At 38.9% G+C, this 16,405-nt stretch overlaps 1 protein-coding gene and 1 pseudogene across 1 annotated transcript in view; both read right to left on the reverse strand.

Annotated features, from left to right (window-relative positions):
* Positions 1-16,405, reverse strand: part of amrt (TM2 domain-containing protein 2 amaretto) — a 63,911-nt gene that overhangs the window by 14,469 nt on the left and 33,037 nt on the right. Inside the window, exon 2 of the mRNA XM_089087569.1 lies at positions 4,152-4,239. Within this exon, the coding sequence (XP_088943695.1) occupies positions 4,152-4,239 (88 nt within the window). The remainder of the gene's footprint in view (positions 1-4,151; positions 4,240-16,405) is intronic.
* LOC148953205 (uncharacterized) lies at positions 5,154-6,720 on the reverse strand (annotated as a pseudogene).

The following is a 16,405-nucleotide window of genomic DNA, read 5'->3' on the forward strand; positions in this document are numbered from 1 at the left end:
CGTGTTTTACAGATAGTACATAAGGACCAAATATTCTTAGTGTAAATGTATTCAAACTTGGTTAAAATAGTATTTATTCGTATCGTATCGTATTCGTTTAATTCAATTCAATTCAATTTTATTCGAATAAAAACATAACACAAACATCAATAACAATAAAGATCCTAGAAGATAACTTGTTAAGTACCAAAAGAAAAAAAATTAAAGTAACACTGAAAAAAAAAATATAGAAGAATAAAACATGGCTAATTAGAGCAAATTTGTTAAAAATGGAAATATTAAATTATACTATCAAGTTTTGTTAAATTTTTATACAACTTGCAGAAACTTATGGCTAGATCAACTCTGGAGGGTATTTTGTTCCATTGAATAATAGATTTGTAAATGGGAGATTCCTGGGCGGTACTAGAAACGCATTTAGGAATTTTAAAGGCTCTACTGGATGAACAGAGACAGTGGACTTCCGAATTACTAATATTATAAAAGTTTAGTATTTGAGGTGGAAGATTATTGTGGAAAGCAGAGTAAGCAAGTGATAAGTTTAGTTTTTGTATGATTTGATCAAGTGGAGCTATGCCAAAATCTGAATACAAATCACGAGTTGGATATAGACGGGGAAGCCGAAAAACTGCTTTAATGGCACGGTTTTGGGCAAATTTGAGTTTTTTAATGAAAGACCGTTTTGTATTTCCCCAAACTGATCCGCAATAAGAAAGGTAAGCAAAAATAAAGGAATAATAGAGGGTAACTAGGATGTCAGGAGGAAAAAAAATAATTCACACGGTTAATCATAGCAACTTGTCTCAAAATTATTGCTGTTATGTAAGAAATATGATTAGAGAATGACAAGCATGAGTCAATAAATACACCAAGAAACTTGGCACCCTCCACTTGTGGGAGGATGTCGGAGGAGTATCTGAGACCAAGAGCAGGTTGAATAACGTCTTAGTCGTAGGGGGTTCTGACTAGCACTATTTGGCTTTTTTTGCTATTAATGGTCATGTTATTCGTAAGGCACCACGCCTGGACTCTGTTCAGAAGGACTTGGGCAGAGGTTATTGCCAATGGTAGATTGGTGCCAGTGATGAAGAAGTTGCTGTCATAAGCAAATAATACAGGATACACTGAAGGGCCCAGGTCTATAATCAAATAGCTTTCGTAGCAGACAAAACTGAACGCTAAGTTATGCTATTTTTACAGTCATTTAAGAAAAAAAAATATCACTTATTTAATACACTAACAAAATATGGTACGAAGGAATTTGCAAATCTGTTCGTTTGGCATTTGTAGTCTGTTCTGATGCCTGGTGAGTTTGGGGGTCGGTGCGGTTGGAGGAAGAATTGAGCGATGTTTCTCGTTTGACATGAGTGATTTCCCGAATGTCACTATCAAATCGTGTCTCCGGGCGAAAAAAGTGGGCAAGCTCATAACCACAAGGGCATGCTCGTAACTCACATACCTGGATCTAAGAATTATTTTAGTAGCACGTTTTTGAACGTCTTCTAGTTCCTCTGACATGTAGGCAGTGTTTTGTGCTTGGGGACCCCAGACAGGACAACATTATTCAAGGATTGTCCAGTAAGAGCTGACGATCTGAGAAACCCAGCCTTCGCATACTCGTTAGACTTTGGATTGAGTAGTGTCCTTTGCGCACGATATTGTCTACGTGCAGTTTAAGCGAGCAATCGCTTGTAAAAGTCACGCCTAGTATTGTCGCGGACGAAACAGTTGGAAAGGGAACATCTGGTATTGTAATATCTCGTTTGAGCGGGTTGAAGCGTAGAACTTTCGATTTCTGCTCATTGAGTTGAAGGCTATTAGATTTACACTGGTTAACGAAGTCCAAAAAAAGTATTGGTTGGAACTGCTGTTTTGCTACTGCGTTTAAAATTTAGGAAAGATAAATTTGAATAGCACTAGTTTTTATTTGTATTTATGTTGAATAGGCTTTGATTTGTTTAGGATTGAAGGCAGGGACTAATTTAGGCCCAACCCCCTGACCAAACTTCTTTGAATATCGACGCACTTCCTAGTCAAATTATCTAGTTTCTTTTTTTTGCAATTGCCCTCTCCCTTCCCAGAAAAAGAAATTCATTTGTGAATTCCAATTTTTTTTTTCTGGAATTCCCAGGGCCAGATTTAAAGCTTTGACGCTTCTAGGCCCAAGCGTTTTTACCGCTCCGCTTTTACTAGATTTTCGAGGTTATTTTCGAAAATTCGGAGAAAGTGGAAGCAATGAACAGAAAGCAACTGATGAGCCAAAAGTAATGAAAGAGCGAGGTGATACCGAATTCTCAGCTGCCATTCTTGGGAGACATCTGACTGTTAATAAGTGACCACAAAATTCCTGTGTTGTTTTAAAATCACTTTCTGTGAACAGGCAGCGCGGAGGCGGAGTGCACCTAGCACTTTGACGATAATTCACTTCAGTCCAGTTTTTGTCAAAAAAAAGGTCACTCATTAATAATTTATTACGCCCCCTGGTGTTGTGCGCCCCTGTGCCCGACCCTAGTGGGCCTAAAAACAAATGCCTGTCTCTGTTGAATCGCTGATTAAGGTTAATTGTCAATTAAAATTGACTGATAGGTCAGATCTCTAATTGACTTTCATTGCGTTGGTAGAATATTTACCCCTTAGTTCATAAGCGCTAGAATAGCGGCGAAAAAAAAAAAAAGATCAGTAAACAAAAAAATTGGCAAAAAAAAAAAAACCCCCAGTAAAAATGCCAAGGGTGTTTAGGGACTAAGAGTTTCCTCTATTTCAAGTTTAGAATCTTTAGAAAAGTAACATAAACACAGGAATTTTAATGACAAAACTTTGTCAATGTTGACCTTAGAAATACGAGAATTACGCCGACTCTGATCAAAGTTTTCACTTTTGATTCGGATTTTTTGCTAATATGTCAGCCAGGAGGGGGCGCAGTAATTAATTTTTCCCTGGACACCACCAACACTGGGAACGGCTCTGGAAATATGGTTAGTAAGATATGGAAATTGATTTATTTACCTAATATTTTGTTGTAAATAAATCATTTTAGTTATTATAAACAATCAATAACATTTTTATTGTTTGAAGCAAATAAGCATGAACAGGTCTTTCGATTCTAGAGCCAATGCAAGAATACTTCTGATCCCATTCCAATTGTCATTGTGTATGAGCATTAGTTCTTGAGGTATTTGGGACAGAAAGTAAAACTTAGTGTGAAGAGTGGAGAGCTGAGATTTCTTAGAATTTAATTTCTGTGTGCTTTTAGTGCCATACCCAGGGCTATCCTAAATATGAGGCTGACTGCTACCCCCGCTATCTCCACTATTCATACTGAAGTATAGTTTTCACATAACGATGCTTTTAAAAAAAAAGGCTCATTTAGGGTATTAACTTTTCAAAATAAATTGTAATTTCTGCATCCATACTACAAGCTTCATCTTATGGCCTGATGAAGGGATGCCGGAGGCTAAATCTGTGGTCATTTGATATTCGTTCAATTCATCTTAAGAACTCTCATAGAAAGTTAGAGAATGTGGGCCTAAAAGACTTTTTTATGCCCCAGATTAGGCCCACCTTTTAATAAAATAATCAGCTGGTTTCCACTCTAATAGCTGGTGAAATTATGCAACACATAACAGCCGCTACAATTATTGGATAAAAGGCCAATACTAATAACCTATTTTTTATTGATTGCAGACGTGTTTGAGGCCAAATGGCATACCGCAAGCCAGTTTTCTGAGACTGGGAGACTATAAAATAAAACATTTAAGCAGCTCTTCGAATTTTCGTTTGATAACATTTGGACTTAATTTCGCCCAGCATTTCTGTTTCATGAGACTAAATGCCAAAAATTCAGTACTTTCTTATGGCGTGATCTCCTTTGTCACTTAAAGAGAGGGACTGGATGGTTCAATTGTCTTTTAAATGAGAACTCTTTAAATAATAGAGCGAGCAAGCGAGCGAGAGAGAGAGAGAGAGAGAGAGAGAGAGAGAGAGAGAGAGAGAGAGAGAGAGAGAGAGAGAGAGAGAGAGAGAGAGAGAGAGAGAGGGGAAGGGAGAGAGAGAGAGGAAATAGTGCTTAATGTCACTGCAATTTTACTTACCATCATACGCTACAATTGTTGTTTTCTTTTGTTTTCTTTTTCTTAAAGTAATAGCATTACCTTTAAGCATCCGTAGCCAAGTTCTTCTTGTGCAGTAGCATTTCCCTTCAAATCAATAGGATCTTCACAGTCCAGGAACTCTAAAGGTCTATAACATTGGAAAAAGAAAGAGAAATTAGAGGAACCAACATTAAAAACATATATTAGCTAAAACATTTTTTAGTCAGGGCACCACATTCTGTATCGTGCACCCACCCATGCCGGAAGGTAAAAAAATGCTGAGGGCGGATCCGAAGGTAGTCGACCATGCTGAAAACGAATATCGTAGGGCGCAGGTTCTGAGATATAGGCCAAAATGCCAAATTTAGCCTATAACTAAGTGTGACGATTCAGGATTTTTTTGCGAGTTATTGGGTTGAGGAATCCGGCGTAATGTTATATCAATCGAAAGAAGAGATCTAGATCTATAAGAATATGATTTTAAATTGAAAAAAAAAAAAACAGTTTTTTTTCTCTATTTACTGCAGTTTCAAAATAAGTGCTGCAAAATTTGACTAATATCTCGAAAAAAGGCTAAAAACTCGAAATTTCTTCAAGGTAACAAACTTTTTTTTCATATTAGAAAATAAAGATAATTCAATTCCGTACAATTTGAGCTAAAAATAATATAAACATTATTATTTTTAAAAGGTCTGCGAATTTTTTTTGTAGTGTCACTGAAATGATCACTAGCCGTATCGTGAAAATGGACAAAGTTTATTTTTTTTTCAAAGGGTAGGAATACTTCAGACTTTCTAACTGTTTAAAATTTTTAACTTTTAATTAAAAATAAAGATAGGTTTAAACAAAAATTTTGACTAAAAAAAGTGTTTTTTTTTAGAACGGACGAATATGTTTTCTGGTGTACTAAGGGGTCTGCAATTACCTTTTTGGGACCTGATTTGCCACTGATATGACTAAGCTATTTACTACATGAGAAAATTCTGCTTCACAGATGGATTCAGTCGGCACACTGGAGTTGTCTTACTCGGCCCGCCCGTAAAATTGGGTAACAGTAACTGATTAGGGACCTGTTGTACTTAAAAGCAAAAGGTATCAAATAAAACTTTCAAAAATATTCCTCATTTTCTTCTTCCGAGAATTCAGATGGGGCAAGGTCATACTCTTTGCATGCCCTCCTCGTTCCACGGCAGGAGCATAAGCTGCAGCATCCTTTCATTTTCGAGCTGCTGAAGTCTTTCCTACATCTTCCACTTTTGCATCTGCAGTAGGCTTCCTGGCTTGATGCTTCTTTACAGCTTGAGACAACCGCATATACTCCCCTTCAGCCTTTTTCCATCCATGGAGGAGTGGATCTGGAATGCTCGGCCAAGCCTGTACTGACGACTAGATTATCCATGTAGCGAATATGGCTCTTCGTATGCATGGCTCGAAGGTGTCGTCAGAAGGTGGCAGTCTTCTCACATCTTGTTTCTGGCACCAAATGCAAGCCCTTACTGTCGCCAGTGAATTGAATCCGGCCTGTTTACCGTACATTTCAATGACCAGGGATTTTGATAGGCCGGAAACTTCTCTAAACGGGCCAACTGAAATCTTCCCTTCTGCATCCTTGATCCGCTCCGTCACAGACACCATTTTTGAGGCAAAAGTTGGAGACGCCACGGTGTTTAAGAAAGAAGCTTTCCCGACGCCGAAGAAAAAGTTCGTTGTGTCACACCCTGACAGACAGTGCACGAACGGTAACATAATCTGCTGCTCTTTGGACAAGTGGACTCCATCCACCAGCTAGTGTACTGGGATAATGTAAGCCGGGAACTTCAAGAAAAGTTCGTTCAGTCCCTGAGCTTGAAGCTCTTTAAAAAAATGAACACAGGTTACTGCCAAGTCTGTGCCGTTGGCATGCACAACGATGCAACAAGCGTAAGGGCTAGCGTACTTGGCATGTGTCATAAGGCGTTAGTCAGCCTCTTCGTGGCTGGAGGACAAGCATTCCTCTTAGTAACAGTGTTTTGGTAAAATTGGACTTCAGCCACGCTTGACCAGAGACACCTTAAATCTTTCCTTGAACCTACCTGAGAGAAAAAGGTTGAATGCGTTTAGAATCTGATCACCCATCTCCTCCCAGGTTTCATACAAAATTTCGAAGAGCCGACTTTTAGACGCTGAGCTTGCAAGTACGGCATCCCATTCTTCAATTGTGCTAAGAGCGGAAATCTCGAGGTTTTTCCCTTTCCCTCGTCGGAGTCTGCATGCTAATTTCAAGGAGATCGACTCTCTGGTGTCCGTGAGCTTCCCAAATAGTCCTTCGTACCGATCTGCGACAATGTGGACTTCAGGAATACCCACTGGAAGATCATTCAGCAACGATAGAAGCAATCTTTCCGCGAAGGAATTGACTGTTTCAAACCTGGCAGGCCGATATGACCTTATCTTGGACATTATGTCAATGATGTGTACTGTAGCTGATGTTGTTTTTTTGGATTAAAGTCACCGGCCAAGCTGCAAGTCCTCTTTCTTTTCTTAGCCAGTTCAACAGCACAGCTTTGTTCCCCGTCCTCATTTTCCAGCCAGAGGATGTCTTGGTTGATTGTTGCGGAAGATGTTCAAAAATGGATGGAGGGAAAGGAAGAATTTCTTGTGAGGATCTTTGCAACTGCTTTCTCCTTTTCTTCGCCGTAGCTCAACTGAGCAGTAATGATTCTCTTCAAGGCTGTTACTTTAGAGCTCAGGAAATCGGTTCTAAGGACAACCTTGGCTTTCTGAGTTTTTCTCTCTGAAGGGATAGTTCGAAGGGCAACCTTTTTCACATCTTCTTTCCTGTTGCACAGAAAATCCTCAGCCACCTCTTTCCTTTTGTGGCTACGCAAGTAATATCAGAAACAATCGTCCACAACTTCTGACGTCACAATACTCACTAGGTCGAAGTCCACTCTGCTGAACGGATTACCACATGTAGTGAAAATGTCTCGAACTCTATCTCGCGAAAGTTGTAATCGCGTCGTCGTCTACTGATTGTCTTCGTGATGTTTCAATGTCTCTGTTGATACGTTGACTACTTGCAAGAAAACATTGCTGGTGACAGCGGAAATCGACAAGGTAAGAACCAAGCTTCAGTCTGTCATCCATTTGTTCTCCTATTATTCCGGCCGTCGTCTTTGCATCCTTGTTCACTGTACATTCCAGTATCTGATCGGACAATGTGGCCGTGAATCTGGTGTGCGTTCTCTTTACTGCGAAGTATCCTTTCATGAACTTCCTGTGTACACCAGGAAAGGTTTGTGGTAAACTTCGCATGTCTGATAGGTACTGTATAAGACATCTTGTATACTAAGGATGGTCAGCCACCGCCAAGTAAGGCAACATCCGAGCAGTTGCTGTCAAATGAGACTCCCAGTCACACTCTCGTTCAGCATGAATGAATTGCATCGCTATTTCAAGTATTTCCAAGATCTGGCGCCAAAAAGCAAACGTGGGCGACGCATTTCACAGGGTGTCGAAGGCATTCATTATGGGAGCCAAAGTGATTAAGGTATCGTTTGCCTCCTGAAGTGCAGTTCGCGCGTCAGCACCGTTTGCCAATGAAGTCCTGAATAACTCAATGGCACTACCCAGCTGGTCCAGACGGGATAAGTCTTCTTGTGCTGCGGAGTAATACTCTTCCAAGGACTCCCAGTAGAGGGCTAGCAAGACCTCGTATAGTATGCAGTAGGCATTGATAGCTTGATAGTAGCCTTTCCCTTGAAATACCATTTCGCAAGTACCAGGAAGCAGCAGCTTTGCCTGCACTATAATCTCTTTGAGTCCGGAGCTGTCCATTATCTTACTAACTGCCTTGAGATAGTTGAACAGGAGGTGAAAGCCTCCCATCCGTAGGATCACATTTTTGAAGTCATCCGGGTATTTACTTTTCACTCCCTGTGCTAGCTGATAAATGAAGAGATCTTGCGTGACCACCGTATCGTCACATCCGACAGCTTTACTCATCGCCATGAACGTCCGCAGAGATTTTTCGACGGTTGCACGGTTGTTTGGTATTTCATGAAGGAAAGGCAAGTAAAACACGTTGCTTTTAGGAACATTTTCCTTCGAGACTTTACTGTAAATCGTTCGATAGCTTGGTCACGACGGGGGGCTTTCTTCTGTGGCCAAGAGCTGTGTTGGGCATTCTCTAGCCAGCATTACTGCCTTGTCCAGGTGTCTAATTTCTTTTGGAGTCTCGAGAAGTAAGTTAACAGGAAGGAGTTCTTTCTCGATCATCGTTTTCCTTAAGATCTTCGATTCCTGACACTTGATTTCAAGCTTTTCTTTCGGTAGACATTCAACTGACCTGTTTCTCTGGTCTGCATCATTGCCATACTAGTAATATGGGCTGATGTGCCATCGAGGGAGGACCATAGAAAGTCGAGGTTGTCATGCATGAATTGGATCAAAGAATCATCTTTTATTATGCCAGGAGGAACATAGACGCTGTCTGCTGTGGTGTGAGTCCTCATTTCGTCTACCGCTGATGCTAGGAGTCGTCGAATAGTATCGTACGATACCTCAGAACCACTTTTATTCAGAACTTGAAGGATATCTCTGCTTCGAGTCTTATTATAAACACAAACTGAAAGCCCAATATGTTTCGGGGTTTCGACACAAAACACGAAAAATAAAATATCTTGGGTATGTTCTTAAGTCTTTGTTCTGCCTTCGGCATATAGTCTTGTTTTACCTCTTGATTGTCCCACGGTTCTTCTTCTTCTAGAAAGTAAACAAGAAAGTTGTGGAGGTCTTTTGGTATCATTTGGGAGATCTGGTCCGGTGTCATGTGCAAGTCTTCTGCTTTGGCGTTTAGCTTCTGATCAGTGATTGCTCGCTTCAAAATCTTAGCTGCAATGAATAGTGTATTTCTATCCTGGTTGCCAAACATTGAACTATTTCTAGTGCTACACCGGCGGGATGGAGTCTGCGATCCAGTGCTTTGGTTGCCGGAAAATGGTCTGCTGTCTTCGTTCACTGAAACTTGTTCGGGTTTAACTGAGTGTCAAACTCTGCATCGGAGTCACTGGATTCGGCTATCACCACTAGCAAGATATCTTGAAAAGACCTCGAATCACTACTGCAGCCATCTTCTTCGGACTCCACACGCACAAACTCCTCTTCGACGGTTCGCTGAACCGTCGTAGCCAATCCCTAAAATTATATAAATAGTCAGAGCGCCAGATTCTGTATCATGCTTATTTCGATTAGTACCCATGCCGGAAGGTAAAAAAATGTTAAGGGTGGATCCTAGGGTAGTCAACCATGCTGAAAACGAATATCGTAGGGCGCATGTTCACCGTTGGGGTGTTTCTGAGATATAGGCCAAAATACAAAATTTGGCCTATAATGGGGTTCGACGATTCTAATTTTTTTTTTTACAGATAAGATTGGTCAAATCCAGCGTACTCTTAAGTCAATCGAAAGAAGAGACTTGGGGCTAAACGTATATGATTTTTGTTTGTAAAAAAAAAAAAAAAAAAAAAGTACACTTTTTACTGCAGTTTAAAAAAAAAATTCAGATTTTTGTCAACAAATTTCTAACAGAAAAGCTAAAAACTCAAATTTTTTTTCAATACACAGTAATTTTTTATATAAAAAAAGAAAGTCCGTTTAATTCCGAACACATTGAGCTAAGACAAAAGTCTAAATTATTTTATCTGAGGGGTCTGCAACTTTTTTAGCGAGTGTACCCGATATTAGGAATTTTGTTTAGTAACCTGCTACCTAGCGGGAAGTTTTTTTTTTTCATCACGTGACAGAAGTTTTTTTTCAATCATTCCTGGGCAGATAGAAAGACATTGACCCTGAAGTGATGATGTAATACTGTCAAAGTAAAGGTAAACACCAGCTAGTTAGTGTTATTTATTCAGAATGGGACATGATGGGTTTGTTAGAACTATGGCTCAAAACATCGACTAGGGTGTAGTTTTCGGGTTCTTGAGTGTCAGTACCGGATAGCAAGTGATCTTGGTATCACGACAATTCAAAAAGTTCGCCCACGTTACTCTGCGCCTCATTTTGGTCAAGTCATTTAGGACATTTAGTCAAGGTGGTCCGTCACACAAACTCAGTGGTGATAAAGATCAGTGGTGAAACGGATATGTCAGCTACATTTTATTAGAGCTCTTTCCGTCCCTTCTTGGCTAGAGTCCTCCTCAGACTCATTTTATCTCAACTTAATTTTGTGAAAGCAAATCATACAATCAGATATTTAAGGAAGCATCTTCAATTCTCTTTCCAGCTTGAACCTGGAGAGGACCCTCGCAAAGAAGTGCCAGAATACAGCTCTAGTAAAATATAGCTGACGTATCAGTTTTTGATGGTCCAATAATTCGTGGTTTACGCACTTTTTCTTTTATCCACTCTTTGATTTTACAGACTTTGCGAAGTCGTGAGAGAATATCCCACAAGCAAGTATGTGATTTGCCAGGATGTAACAGAAGATTCCCTCTGCAGGGTGAAGAATGTTGCAATCCTCGAAAAATGTGCATCACGGCTGCGCAGTGATCGCTCTGCCGATCTTGCAACTGAATTAGAAGACGTTGATAGTTTTTTTGCAAAACAATCCTCTCGGTTTACAACCGAGGCCATTGTCCAAATGGAAGAACACATCCAGGAACTCTTCTCTGAGCTGTGTAGCGGCTGCATAAATGTTGTCTGCCCAAGCATTTTTAGCAACTTTTATCAGCGGTACTTTCTGTCCGCTAACTTTCTTCTGTGGTTTTCCACACAATTCTGTTGGTATTCAAATTCTGGTGCAAAAAGGTGCCTTGAGGATCTGCTTTTGTCCGCGGTTCGTTCACTGGCTGATTGGGTACAAGTCTGTACAGATCCTTCTGACATGATGAATGCCATTTAGGATTGTTTTGCAAAGAAGGGACATAAAGAGCTCTAATAAAATGTAGCTGACGTATCCGTTTTGCTTTGTCAAACATGACTGTGAACACTCTAATAATCACCTTCTGTGACATTGACCAATTTTCATGATTATCTTAGGTAAAGTTATCTTTATCACCACTGAGTTTGTGTGAGGGACGACCTTGACTAAATGTCCTAAATGACTTGACCAAAATGAGGCGCAAAGTACCGTGGGCGAACTTTCTGAATCGTCGTGATACCAAGATTACTTGCTATCGGGTACTGACACCCAAGAACCCGAAAACTACACCCTAGTCAATGTTTCGAGCCATAGTTCTAACAAACCGATCATGTCCCATCCTGAATAAATAACATTAACTAGCTGGTGTTTACCTTTACTTTGACAGTATTATATCGGGTACACTCGCTAAAAAAGTTGCAGACCCCTCAGACACAATAATTTAGACTTTTTTTCTTAGCTCAATGTGCTCGGAATTAAACGGGCTTTCTTTTTTTATATAAGAAAATTACTGTGTCTTGAAAAAAATTCGAGTTTTTAACTTTTCTGTTAGAAATTTGTTGACAAAAATCTGAACTTTTTTTTTAAACTGCAGTAAAAAGTGTACTTTTTTTTTTTTTTTTTTTTTTTTACAAACAAATATCATATACGTTTAGCCCCAAGTCTCTTCTTTCGATTGACTTAAGAGTACGCTGGATTTGAACAATCTTATCTGTAAAAAAAAAAAAAAAAAAAAAGAATCGTCGAAATCCCCATTGGTGTTTTGGCCTATATCTCAGAAACGCCCCAACGGCGAACATGCGCCCTACGATATTCGTTTTCATTATGGTCGACTACCCTGGGATCCACCCTTAATATTTTTGTACCTTCCGGCATGGGTACTAATCGAAATGTCAAAAAGCAATATACAGAATCTGGCGCTCTGACTATTTATATAATTTTAGGGATTGTTTTTGACATGTCGAAAATTGGAGCAAAAATATAGAGAAAATTTGACTTTGACATAATGTCCACTTTATAAAGGCCCCGAACTAAATTTATTCTAATTTCCTTTAAAAATTCCTATTGCAAAACTTCAGTGTTTACCTTCCCTCTCTATATTAGTTTGGCCCTAGACAGCTAAACTAGGGCTCACGACCATGCCTACTGAGTTCTAGTAAGATAGTTACCGCAAAATATTGACTTTAGCCTATCTCGAGGGCTAGTATTACCTTTACTAAGGACGCAATTATTTACTATTTCGTTCCTTTTGAAGTAAAAAGTCCGGAGAATTTTTTTGTGCCTTTTAGGCTAACTACTAACACAAGTCGCAAGTTTCTAGTATATAAAAAAAAAAAAAAAAAAAAAAAAAAAAAAAAAACACGTCAAGACTGATGGTAAATTGGATCTTCTGCTGGTTCCGTGAACTGTACAACATAAAAATCATTGGTAAAATTGGTTTATTAGCCATTCGAAAGCCCAAAATTCTTCATTGTAGCTGGGTAAACTCCTATTAACATATATCATGACTATGTCTAAATAGTTCCAACCCGGTGTGTACAGTCAACAACATGGAAGCTGAGCTTTGGACTAAAGTACGGAGACATAGTTGTCACCGATTCTGATTTTGCTGATGACATAGTACTGGTCACCAAATCCAAGTCACAGCTAGTCCAGACTTTGAAAAAGCTTTAGGAAGAAGCTGCCAAGACTGGAATATCCATTAACTGGAAGAAGACAAAGGTAATGGTAGCTGAGTCAAAGTCTGACACCTACAAATCAAGATACTCGATCGCCAGAAACCAAATCGAAGTAGCTGACCACTTCACTTATCTTGGTTCTATTATATCTTTGGACGGCTGCATTTATCACGAAGCTGTTGCCCGCTCGGAAGAGTCATCTGCTGTCTTCGATAGGATGAGCAATGTTTGGAAGAAGCCAATGTCCAAATGAACAATACAGATCTTTGGAGCTTCAGTCTGTTCAGTTCTGTTTTGCGGAGCTGAGACTTGGCGTGCAACTACATCTTTCCAGCTTCTTCTCGATACTCTTAAATTTAAGTGACACCGGAAAATTGGAAGAATCTGATGGACATACTTTTTCAGCAATGACCGCCTGCGAAATATGACTTCCCAGTCACCCTTTCCACACCAGGTTAAAAAAGTAATAGCAATCCATTATCGTTGGTTTTATTTCTAATCTACCGACTCTCCATAAAATTGTTCTACCTGTTCGAGTGGATGAGAGATGGATGATCCTTTTAAACACTATATTAATTGTAATTGGAAGCATAGAGCTTAATATGTAGTTTTCTGCCAAAAAAAAACTTTTCATCAATCTTCAAATATGCAGCTTATTTCCTTGTGTATAGTGTTGACAATATTGTTTTTATATACAGGTGTTCATGCTATTAAAAGTTTTATTACGAAAAAAGATATAAAAAAAATCTGAGGCATCCACTACAACTGAGAGTAGTCTTAGTCAAGAGGCTGACTATGTTCATATTTCAGGAGGGAGCTGAAATATGGTGGTTTCTCATCATATGGCATGTAAACTGAACTAAATACCCCACATTCATGGCCAATCAGATTTTTTACCATAATAGTTACTACATCCCTAGAACAATATTTAGACAACTTCCAAGTATCCAAATATTTTGAATGATAAATACACGCTTTGGGAGCAGAGGCTCATCTCAATGTGTACATGGAGTTTAGCACCTCTGAAATTCCCCATGATCTTTCCTCCGACGACCCATGGCTTCTGGACAATCGCAATGAATGTCTTTTGCAAGCTCTCTTCCAAGATTATAAGAGGCGGCTTGGCAGTGGTGCAGATTGACCTGCCAGCACTCTAGCCCCCAAGACTCATATACTGGAATCATTTCAATTTAAATGGAACTGGAAGGTCCCGCTCCGTCCTTTGATGTGGTGGACACCACGGGCTTCTTGTAGAGGGGATTGAGGAGCGCGTGGCTCCTCATTTCAATGGGGAGTTCTGCTTCGGAAGTTCTGCTTCTCCACTTCAGGGACCAAGTCCATGTCAATTGCCATGTGGAAGTTGGTCTTTCCCTCCTTGACGTGGGTCTTGGTTCCTTCAATTTTCTCTTTAGTGAGGAAACGATTGCAGGCCACCAAAAGCCCCATCAGCTTCTCCAGTGACCCAACATTCAGATCCTCAATAGAGAAATTTCTTCTCGGAGGTGTGTCCCTGGGGCGAGGGAACCTGTCCCTGGGCAACATAACCCTGCTCCAACCTGTTAAAATCCTCCTTAATCCTGATGCCATCCTCTCATCCTGGCACCTCATTTTTATTTTTACACTCCTCCAATATCGTGGGGGTAACATCGGGACCAAATTTTAGATTGCCTTCCATGATTTTGGCCTCAACAGCTTCCATCAATAGGATGACATTATTTTTCTGGAGGGGTTGCCACTCGCCCTGCCTTACCTTTACGTGTATAAATTTGGCTACTTCAGCAACGCCACTCTTTTCTCTCGGTGCTCTCGGAGCCTCTTTCATTCTCCTCTCTACTTTGGGACGCAGTTTTACCAGAGCACCCTCCGGGGTTGTATTTTGAGACAGGTTGGTCCTATCTCTCTTCTTACCCTTCGGTTGAGGTGGGTCGCCGGCCAGGGACTTATGTCCAGACTCCAATCCAGGCCCTCCCCCTTGAGGCGTCTCAATGTGGGGAGATGTCTAAATAGAACAGATACAAATTTTATTTTAAAAATTCTTTCACAGCATGTTTGCCGAATTTGAATTTTAGGTAAAAAAAAACAACAAAAAAACACTACATTTATATATCACAAAGCCATTATATATATATATATATATATATATATATATATATATATATATATATATATATATATATATATATATATATATATATATATATATATATATATATATATATATATATATATATATATAAAAATAAAAAGAACGTGACGTTCACGTTTACGTCAAACATAATTCATTGTAAAAAAATATATGAAAAAGGCCTAGATCGAGTGGAAATGGACATTTTGGGACATAAAGAACAGGTTCATTTGATAAAAATATCTAGGAAGATCTCCACGGTCGAATTTAGCTTTTAACAAAAATATGGAAGACTGGAGTTCTCTCAGAAAGATATAATTTTACTAAATCCAATGCTCTCCCACCAACCCTCGATACGTTATGCTTAGAAAATAAAATCAAATGAGGAATTGATTCGAACGCTTTTTGAACATGCTTGCAGAATTTCTTCTTTGTCAAGAGAATCACTCACAAACTGGTTAATGCATCATAGCATCATGACTGAGCATCATAGGATGATCAGTCCCATGTCCCTTTCGTTGAAGCTTTGAAAATAATTCTGATTTTTCAAAAAAATTATACATCCGATGATATAACGCTCTTTCTACAATTTTAGAAAACGCAGACAGTATTGAAATTGGGCGGTAATTAAACGGATTATTACGGTCATCCTGTTTTAAGCAGAGCAATAGCTTTTGAAACCTTAAAAAGAGTGGCGAAACCTCCAGTCTGAAATATTAAATCTTTTACATGTGTAAACACAGTTGTAATGCCAGGCATAACAACTTTCACAAGGTTAGAATAAGAACCGTCTAACGCTTCATAATTGCCACGTATATATATATATATATATATATATATATATATATATATATATATATATATATATATATATATCAATGCCGTATCCAGGGGGCAGGGGGTTACCCGGTTTGAATCCCCCCCCCAAAATTCGGGGTTCGGGGGGGGACCCCCCCGAACCTAGTTAAAAATCAGTAAAATTAGTCAAAACTGAGTCAAAAATTAGTAACCCCCCCCGAAAAAGTAAAAAATTAGTAAACCCCCCCCCCCCCGAAAAAAAATCCTGGATCCGCCCTGATGATATATATATATATATATATATATATATATATATATATATATATATATATATATATATATATATATATATATATAATCAAAAGAACGTGACGTCCACGTCAAACATAATTCATTGTAAAAAAAATATATGAAAAGGTCAACACTTAATTAAAAAGTCAAAAATAAAAATATGTAAAATTAATTAAAAAGTCAATAGAGAAACATATAAATTTAAACATAAATAATTAAAAAGTCAATAGAGAACAATAAAATTAATGAGAATACATAAAAAAAATATGATGAGTCAAAAATTTAGTTAAAAATTCAAAAAGAAAAAAAAAATAAATAGATAACAATAAAATTAAAGACTATTTTTTCTGGCTATTGTATAGCCCAACTCAACAAAACACGGAACAAAACTCTTCCGATATCTTTCATGTATAGCGGGGATGGGAGTCAGTTTGGGGACTTTTTGGGACTTTATATGGGACGGTCTGTTGCGGGCAGGAAGGTAGGGTTCGGGGATGATGGAACGTAATCGAGGAACAAA

Source organism: Artemia sp. Qi Xiang Cuo, chromosome 4 (genome assembly GCF_049724085.1).
Source record: "Artemia sp. Qi Xiang Cuo chromosome 4, ASM4972408v1, whole genome shotgun sequence".
Lineage (NCBI taxonomy): Eukaryota > Metazoa > Arthropoda > Branchiopoda > Anostraca > Artemiidae > Artemia > Artemia sp. Qi Xiang Cuo.